We start from the raw sequence: 10,132 nt of genomic DNA on the forward strand, positions 1-10,132 counted from the left end.
ATACACACACACACACACACACACACACACGCACGCAACCTACTGGGGATCCAGCTGGAAACCAGGCAGGTATAAGCCCTGACCAGGAATCCAACCATGAACTCTTGGTTCATAGGTCGACACTCAACCACCAAGTCACGCCAGACGGGGCCCTTTTTAATATTTATATTCTGAGCGCTAGGACATTCCTGAGGTTTCATACTTGTTTTTTGTTTTGTGAGATAAATGAATTATACCTCTGGGTCTTTATGGTTAACTGCTCTCTTGGCCCCAGAAGGAGCCTTCCTCTCTTGGGTGTGTCATGTCGCAGGGGGTGGGGGGAGTGCTGGTCACACCCCATGTCTGTGATGCACACAGCAAAGAGAGAATCTGCTGGAGTAGATTTCTGAGGCGTGAGGAGAGCTCAATAAAATGTTGGTTTCCATAAAAATAAATAAATAAATGCCATAATATAAAATGGAGAGTGATGGGTACACTGAGAAAATCCAGTGGGGTCCAAAAGGTGGTCATCTCTGTTGTAAGAGATTGCAAACATTTATGATATTTTTCTTTACTTTCATTATTTGATGAGGACAATTTTAAAACAATGTTACAATAAATTTTCTAAAAGAAAAGTTTTATATATAAATTAGCCAAATAATTCTTCAAATAATCAATTTGCTTCAAGTTGAGAAACAGCTTGCCTTCTGCCTGGGAGAGTGGGAGAGTCTTACGGTTTCCAGCCTCCTTCCATTTGGCCAGGCCATGGTAGGTGATGGTTGGCTCAGCTCCTACATTCCCTAGTATATAGAAGGGCAGAACATGGGCCACAGTGATGGCCATGGTGAGCAGCAGGAGGGAAATACCACTGCTTAAGATATGAGCCTGTACTGTTTCACCATCACTCCTCCACTCCCAACCCTCCCCCAATCCCTTCCCCCATACACACACACAGGAAAATGCTCACTGATACTCAGCCAAATGGCTTTTAGCAAATTAATTTCCTTACAGACTAGTCAGCTTCCTTTTCGTTGTTTACCCTTCTCCTGAGTAACCACTAACGGTAATTTAGGGCACGACAGAGGAGAGAAATAGAAACATTGTTATACTAATGTAAAGATACTTGACTTTACAGATCTGCTTTTGTGTATGATACAAGTATATAATTCATTTTTCTAGAAGTTACTTTTTTATTTCAGCAATATAGCATGGTTATTTTTCTGTCAATATGTAAGGTCTAACTCTTTATTATCGACATTGAGATTTTTGTTTAATTTGCATTGCACAATTGCATTTAATGAGCACAGTTAAGCCCCAGTATTCCTCCTCTCTGATCAGTTCCTAGTTCTGAAATGGGCAACTGAGGCCTGGTCCAGAGGAGTATTACATGGGACCATTAGCCAGCAAACAAGCTTTTCACAAAATAGTTCTGTTGAATGACATGGGACAGGAAGTCCTTTATGATTTAACTCAATGGGTCTCAACCTTGGCTACACATTAGAACCATCTAGAGATTTTTTTTAAAAAACCACAATATTGTGAAAACTTATGTCCACACAAAAGCCTGCACATGATATTTGTATCATCTTTATTCATAATTGCCAATTTTTGGAACCATTATGTTCTTCATTAGTTGAATGGATAAATAGACTGAGGTACACCCAGACAATGGCATATTATTTAACACTAAAAAGTAATGCACTATCAAGTCATGAAAAGACATGAATGAACCATAAGTGCATATTACTAACTGAAAGAAGCCCATTTGGAAAGGCTACATACTGCATGAGTCCAACTATATGACATTCTGGATAAGGCAAAACTGAGGAGAGTAACAAAATCAATGGTTGCTTCAAGTTGTGGAGGCGAGAAGGAGGAATGAATGTTGGGAGCACAGAGGATGTTTAGGACTGTGAAATCCTCTGTATAATACCATAATGATGGATGCATGTCATTATACACTTGTCCAAACCCATAGAACATACAACACACCAAGAGTGAACCATACTGTAAACTATGACTTTGGTGCTAATGATACGTCAATGTAAGGTCATCAGTTGTACCACTCTGGTCAGGGATGTTGGTAATGGGGGAGGCTACGGTTGGTGGGGGGCAGGGAATATATGGGAAATCTCTGCACCTTCCTCTCAATTTTGCTGTTTTCCTAAAACAGCTCTAAAAACATAAGGACTTAATTTAAGATAATAATAATACTGCTGTGTGTCTGGGCTCCACCCTCTCAATTTCTGTTTTCCTAAAACAGCTCTGAAAACATAAGGTCTTAATTTAAGATAATAATAATACTGCTGTGTGTCTGGGCTCCACCCTTAGAGACTGGTTTAGTTGCTCTGGATTGGAACCTAGAAAGCTGGGGTTTTTTAATGACTCTTTTTTTTTTTTTTTTAGAGCTGGTATGTGTGTGTGTTTTTTTAAATATATTTTTAATTTCAGAGAGGAAGGGGAGGGAGAGAAAGAGAAATATCAATGATGAGAGAGAATCATTGATAGGCTGCCTCCTACATGCTCCTCCTGGGGATCGAGCTCTCAACCTGGGCATGTGCCCTGACTGGGAATCAAACCATGACCACATGGTTCATAGGTCGACCATGAACCACTGAGCTGTACTGGCCAGGCAAGAGCTGGTATGTTTTAATAAGTAGCACAGATAATTCTACTGTGCATCAGGGGTGAAAAGTTATTGGTCTAAGTCACCCTTCAATTTTCTCAGCTAAGTTCCTACAGATCTTCCCTCAGGTACCCTTGCTCTGCTGTTTGAAATAACCCACACCTGTCATACCTCTATACATCTCGTAATTTTCCCCCCTGCCTGACCACCCCAGGCCCCACTCACCAACAGGGAGAACCACTTTCCATCAAGTCTCAGCTCCAGCAAATAAATGGCTTCCCTAACACCTACCTAAAGTTTTTTGTTGTTCCCTGGGCACACTTTCCTACGACCTAGTTCTTTGGGCTTACCTATGCTGCCTATACTCTTTATCAGGATGCATTAACTGTTTGAGTGCATGTCTGCCACTCCACTAAACTGAGCAATTTGAGAGCAGTGTTGTGTTTTATTCATCTTGTCAGTACCTAGCACTAGCTAACTGAAATTTTTGGTCAAATAAAAAAGTGCACCAAGAGGGTCATCATGTATAAACTATGCCTTGAAATTGAAAAGTCTAGTATTTTTCATTCCAAGTTTATCTACTGCTTCCTAAAATATGAAATTCTCCAGACACTCTTGTTCCTTCTTTGAGTATAGACATTCTGGAGGTCTTGGCCCAGGGAACAGAACTCTGACTAAAAGATGGGAGCCTGGTCTTTAGCAGACAGTGTGTCCCTCTGACTAAGTCATTTAATTTCTCTGGGATCCTGCTCCTCATCTGTAAAATGCAGATCACCGAGGCCCCTTCCTCCATGAACCAAACCCTATAGGACAGGGACTTACACTCTTCTTCAAGTGACACTTGAAGATTGTTTCCCTGTTTGAAAACAAAACGGTAAGAGATTACTTTGTGGGGTTGATGCTTGCCACACTCCTTACAGAAAGTTCGGCGGTTTTTAGGAACGTTCACCATGTCTGCGAGAGCTATCAGCAGGAAAGCCAAGTCTAGTATTTTTCATTCCAAGTTTATCTACTGCTTCCTAAAATATGAAATTCTCCAGTCACCCTTGTTCCTTCTTTGAGTATAGACATTCCTGAGGTCTTGGCCCAGGGAACAGAACTCTGACTAAAAGATGGGAGCCTGGTCTTTAGCAGACAGTGTGTCCCTCTGACTAAGTCATTTAATTTCTCTGGGATCCTGCTCCTCATCTGTAAAATGCAGATCACCGAGGCCCCTTCCTCCATGAACCAAACCCTATAGGACAGGGACTTACACTCTTCTTCAAGTGACACTTGAAGATTGTTTCCCTGTTTGAAAACAAAACGGTAAGAGAGGGAGAGATATATAAGAAACTGAACACATCAAGTTTTACCATAGTTTTATTTAATGAAGCAAAAATATCAAAATATTTGCAACATTGATTAAAGGTAAATTTTCTATGAAAATCCTTTCATAATGGTAATCTTGAACATAAGAATTCTCCCCTCCCTGTTCTAAGCTGCCAGCAACCTTCTGCCCAGATAGGTCAGCCAAGAAGACATAAAACCCAAAGTAAAATTATAAAGCAGATATTTGTGTCAAATTCCGTGTTGCTCCTTAATTTGTGTGCATAAAGCATAATAACATATGTGTATTAAAAAGAAAACAGAATTTTGAATTAGTTTAATCCAAATGAGGCAGGCATCTTCAAACCTGAGGGGAGAGGGAGGAAAGTCTTGTTAGCAAGTATACTTATTTTGTTTGGATTACAGATCACACCACACAACTTGTCTAACTTTTGCTGTGTACGACACCATTTGTAAAGGAAGTAGCTGCAGACAATTTTCCAGACCCATCACAAAGAGCATTTCCCTTTAGTTTATCCCATTGGTTCTCCCACAACCTAAGAGAAAGGAATTGCTGGCATTACAGTTCAGATTCTGGCCCTATCATTCAGCTACTGTGTGACTCTGGTCAGGTCACCCAGCTTCTTTAATGCTCTCTTGAATTAATTTCCTTGTCCTAAAATATAACAGGACATTTAAAGAGGTTTTCTACTCTGTCCAAAGAGGCAGAGAAGTCCAGTTCCTCCCCTCTTTCATGCTGCTGAAGCTCCTTGTAGTTACATCCATTTTAGTATCTTTACATTATTATAACAATGTTTCTATTTCTCTCCTCTATCGGACTGGGAGCCTATAGGAGGCAAACACAGTGCCCACAGCGAAGGCTCAACAGAAGACTGAAGGAATGGGACATCTTCAGAACCATGCCACTCCTCTCTTCTGACTGAATAATAATGCAACTGCTATGCAAGAGAAGAGAATGGTTCGTTTTTGAAGGCCCAGAGATAGTCCCTGTGGAAATGGCAGAAAAAAGAGCAAACCCTTGCAGGTGGTGTGGGTTTGCTCTATCCTGTTACAGCACACCAGCAGCCCCACTGACTTCCCTTAGAGGGCCGGTGATGCACGCAGAGCCACAGCAGGGGCCACACACCTCCCTCATGCCACTCCACAGGAAAAGGGAATGTGACCCTGCAGGATTCTTCTCTGCCTGCTGACATGCCACCCCAATGAATGTCCTCCATAGACTAAGGGTTACCAGATTAGGGCTACCTGGAAATAGTCCCCAGGATAATGGAACAAAACAAAAAAGAAACTTAAAAAAAAAAAGTTAGAAACATACCTCCATGATGCTGGTTACTTGTCCTTATCTATGGAAAAGAAAACAGGGAAAGAAAAAAGAAAACAGTAAGTTTTGTAATACAAAATACTATGTATTAACAAATGTCTGACAGAATAGCCTGCTGTCCTTAACCATGAGTACCTTGTTTAGAACGACCTAGTTGGACCCAACTCTGCCTACTAGCCTAGATCCCAACCCAGTGAGAGTGCTGCTGGAGGAGTCCAGGATTGCAGGGAGCTAGCGGAGCAAGACTTACAAAGGCTTCCCTGGGACTCTTGTTGGTCCTCAGTATCCCTGAGGCTGTCAGGAAAGCCTACGGAAGCCAGTCGGTAAGAAATGTTGGAAGTGAGTATGCATTTGTGCAAGTGCTATTGCCGATCCTTACTGTTGCCTCAGGAAAACTACCATTTCCAGGGCCACGCTGTGCAGAGGCGTCGCAGAAGGTGCCACTTATCAGAGCTTTAATAATGTTTCCTGACAATCCCAGTGCATTTTTTAAAAAAATATCAAAGCAGCCTTATGCTGTGTCTCTACTCAGACACAACTGTCAGCAGCTAAGGAAAGAACTTGAAAACTTACCCCATTTAACTTTCATAGGCTCAGAAAGAGAAACATGTTTCACCATGCAGCTGTACTCAACCCCTGCGCTGGGAGTGAAGTTGGCATGCACCAGAAGGTAGAAGGACCAGTCCTTGCTGAAAGACAGGTCTGATTTCTCCACTGGCAACTTCTCGTCATTCTTCATCAAATCAATTTCAATCTCAGGTGGATGGAACCCAGACACATAGCAGTTCAGGAAGTTTGGCTTTCCATTCTCTGGTGGATGCCGCGAGTAAACCTGCACCTTCGGTTTCCCTGAGGAACATCAGGGAAAGACAAATGAAAATTGCACAGTATTTCACTTGGAGCTACCTTGGTCAAAAGCTAGATCAGGCACCAAGTGTTTAAATTTGATCATTTATTCTCCCAGTTCCATTTCCACTTTTCCCAAAGGCTACCTCCATTTTGAAGGATAAACTTTGACCTAGTATCTTTCCCACAGAATTCCCCTACACATGCCTTTTTGGCTTTTTCTAGCAGACTTCTAATAGTATCTTCTTTTGTCACCGGAAATTGTGCCAAATCTTCAAGAACCTTTCTGTGGAGGCTCTCAAGAACTTTTTTTTAACTATGAAAATGGATATTTAATCAAAATGAGAAAAATAAATCATAACAACTAGCAATTTTTTTGTTGTTAATCTTCACCCGAGGATATTTTTCCGTTGATTTTTAGGGAGAGTAGAAGAGAGAGGGAAAGGCAGAGAGAAACATCCATGTGAGAGAAACACATCAACTGGTTGCCTCCTACATGAGCCCCGAACAAGGCCCCAGTGTATAGGACCCTGCAACCAAGGTACATGCCCTTGACCGAATTCAAACCCGGCACCCTTTGGTCTGCAGGCTGAGGCTCTATCCACTGAGCCAAACCGGCTAGGGCACAAATAGCAATTTTTAAAAGCTGACACGTAGAAAAGCTGATCCCAAAATCCAGAAAGGGTAATACATTATTTTTATCAATTTGTTGCCTAATAGTGCTCTAGAGCACTTAAAAAAATATATTTCTTTATTGATTTCAGAAAGGAAAGGAGAGGGAGAGGGAGAGGGAGAGAAACATCAATGATGAGAGAATCATTGATCAGCTGCCTCCTGCACGCCTGCCTCCTGCATGCCCCCTACTGGGGATCGAGCCCACACCCCCGGCTTCTGCCCTTGACCGGAATCAAACCCTTCAGCTCACAGGCCGACACTCTATCCACTGAGCCAAACCAGCTAGGGCTAGAGCACATTCTTTTTACTGTATTGTCTTTGATCACTTCTTTATCTGGCAATTATTTCGATGGCTTCTTAGCACCCATAAAATCCCTTAACACGTCACTCAAAAGTCCACATGATTTGGCCCTAACCTACTTTTCACACTTCATTTTTCACCTCACACACCCTTCATAGAATCCACATAAAAAAAACTCATGTTATATCTTTCTTTTTTTATTCCTGCTCCTGCCTAGATTGACACCCATCTGACTTCTCTATGTGTAGTGTCTAGTAAAGTGGCTCTGTAAATGGCAGATGTTATTATTACTAGTTGCTCAGATTACTAAAAGAGTCAACCCAAAGTATGTTTTTACAAAACACAACCACTACATCCTGCCCAGGGTTTATACACCGAGCTCCTATCTGCTTTTGTACCTGATTTCATGGGCTACAAGGTTTATATGCCGACAGAAGCTGGCAAATAGCTTAAATGAGTGAGAACAATAGGAAACAATGGCTGCGTTAGAAAATAGGATAGGCTGAGGACTCTGGCAAATGGGGGAGAACATACTCTCCATTATGACCAAGTAGAGTAATGCATGAAAATGGGATTTGCATTTTAATCAGCACCCCGAAATGATTTCTATAGCTAGCTGGGTTCAAAATACATTGCATAATGCTGCAGAACAGTGGTTTCCAAAAGGGGATGCATGACTAGACCATCCCTGAAGGTGCAGAAATGAAATATAAAGTCTATTTCTATATTTTTCATCCAAATGAAGAGAAGTATTCTGCTACTAAATATACAGACTGACACTAATGCATGTGTATAATTAAAACATATATGGCCCTGGCTGGGGTGGCTCAGTTGCTTGAGCGTCATCTGTGCACCCAGAGGTTGCTCATTGATTCCGGGTCAGGGCACATGCGGGGTTGCAGGCTCAATCCCCGGTAGGGGGAGTTCAGGAGGCACTTGATCAATGTTTCTCACATTGATGTTTTTCTCCCTCTCCCTTCCTCTCTCTCTAAAAATCAATAAAAATATTTTTTAAAAATAAAATACAGCCCTGAAGGGTTTGGCTCAGTGGATGGAGCGTCGGTCTGCGGACTGAAGGGTCCCGGGTTCGATTCCAGTCAAGGGCATGTACCTTGGTTGCGGGCACATCCCCAGTAGGGGGTGTGCAAGAGGCAGCTGATCGATGTTTCTCTCTCATCGATGTTTCTAACTCTCTATCCCTCTCCCTTCCTCTCTGTAAAAAATCAATAAAATATATTTTTAAAAAAATACATATATACATTCAGGGCTCATGATTACTACAGAGCAGCTGCTTCTCCAGGTCCAGAAGGTGGTGGGGAAGAGAAGTACCAGGCCACTCTGAACGTACGTATCTGCTTAGAAACACTCTATTGTCGAAGGAAAGGTCACCAGAAAAGAAAATATCAAAAGTGCATAAGAGCTCTAGCTGGTTTGGCCCCATAAGAGCTCTAGCTGGTTTGGCTCTGTGAATAGAGCCTCAGCCTGCGGACTGAAGGGTCCCAAGTTCAATTTCCGTCAAGGACACATGCTGGAGTTGCAGGCTCGATCCCCAGTAGGTGGCGTGTGGGAGGCAGCCGATCAATGATTCTTTTTCATCATTAATGTTTCTTACTGATGTTTCTCTCTCTCCCTTCCTCTCTGAAGTCAATACAAATATATTTTTTAAAAAAAGAAAGAAAGAAAAGTCCACAAGAGCTGGACTGAGTATCCTAAATGATGCCCTGGTTTATTTCCATAAAGTTAAAAGTGAAGATAAATCAAAATGCTCTTTGTATTTGAGCTTCTAATGCTTAGAATATAATAAATGCCACAGGAGTAAAAGCAGGGTTCATCTGGCCTGGAATTCTCACTTTGAGGGAACTGGGTGGGGTTTTGCAAAATCATCATGAAAATCTCTTTTAAGAAGGGGGCCAATATCAGCCAGGCCTGGATTTGAATCTGGACCCAGCCTCTTATTAAAAGATTAACTTATGCTAACAGTGAAGCAAACAAAACCCACACATGGGACAGAGCAGAAAATTAACCTCCAGAGGCAATCACCATTACCTCTGTCTTGTGTATCTTGCAGAAATGATCTACACAGGGCATATATCAGTTTGGAAATTTTTAAAAATATCAACTTGTTATTTTTCAAAAGGCTTCTACAGTCAGCAGCAAATATCAATAATAGTAACAACAGACATCATGCTTTATTTTGTAAGTAACTTATAAATTAAATACATTTTTCTCGTGATCAAAAGACCACACTTCACAAAGGCCTTTAGGGGGGGAGATGAGGGTCCAGTGTATTACAGGGCATTTGGAACGTGCTCCATGTCCTGGTGTCCCCACCAGACAGCTGGGTAACCACTCCGATTGCCCTTATCACTGGTTTTATAACCGCTATAACTGACTAACCTTGGCTTTTTCAAAACTGAAAGTAGAAGCTGAGTTAGGTCATCTTGGAAAGCACCAGGCAAGGAGCCAAAGAGAGAGCCCTCTGGAAAGCAAAGGCAACAGGGGCCCACGGCCGCCCAGCTCGACGATCTCACACCTAAACGAGGCGGTTCTGAAAAAGGCAGGAATTACAGCCCAAAGGCTTCCACCTCCGCATCATGCTCCAGTCAGGAGGGACTGTCCGCCATGAATCCCCTGTGTTTAAGTCACTTAAACTCTAGCCGCCTCAGTTTCCTCCTCGGTGAAATGCTAATAACCTTCGTATTAACATCGTAGCTGCATTGAAACTTAAAGGACAGACAGCACGCAGCGTCCCCCGCACCCTGTGAGTTGTCAAAAACAGGTAGCGCTTTAGGACGATAAAAAACGACATGTCATGGGAGCGAGTGAGTTAACAGCGATGTGAACGCGCTCGGGGACACCCCAAAGCATTCGCCAGACCCGCCAAGGTCTGAGTCCACGTTCATGGGAAAGTGCGAAGGGACAGGTGAAGCGGGCAGGCGCAGGGAGGAAGCCGGAGCCCAGCGGTTCCCAGCGAAGCAGAGCTGCTGTGGGCAGACTGACCCCGCGGGCCTCCCCCAGAGGCCTGTCCCCACCCAGCAGTCCCCAGCTCAGCGCCACG

At 42.7% G+C, this 10,132-nt stretch overlaps 1 protein-coding gene across 1 annotated transcript in view; it reads right to left on the reverse strand.

The window, feature by feature from the left end:
- Positions 1–4,137: 4,137 nt before the first annotated feature.
- Positions 4,138–10,132, reverse strand: part of B2M (beta-2-microglobulin) — a 6,426-nt gene continuing 431 nt past the window's right edge. Inside the window, exons 2-4 of the mRNA XM_005877528.2 lie at positions 5,826–6,101; positions 5,247–5,274; positions 4,138–4,277 (exon numbers count right to left, since the gene is read on the reverse strand). Of these exons, the coding sequence (XP_005877590.1) occupies positions 5,261–5,274; positions 5,826–6,101 (290 nt within the window). The 3' untranslated portion in view covers positions 4,138–4,277; positions 5,247–5,260. The remainder of the gene's footprint in view (positions 4,278–5,246; positions 5,275–5,825; positions 6,102–10,132) is intronic.

This window comes from Myotis brandtii, unplaced genomic scaffold, assembly GCF_000412655.1.
Source record: "Myotis brandtii unplaced genomic scaffold, ASM41265v1 scaffold521, whole genome shotgun sequence".
NCBI classification, from domain to species: domain Eukaryota; kingdom Metazoa; phylum Chordata; class Mammalia; order Chiroptera; family Vespertilionidae; genus Myotis; species Myotis brandtii.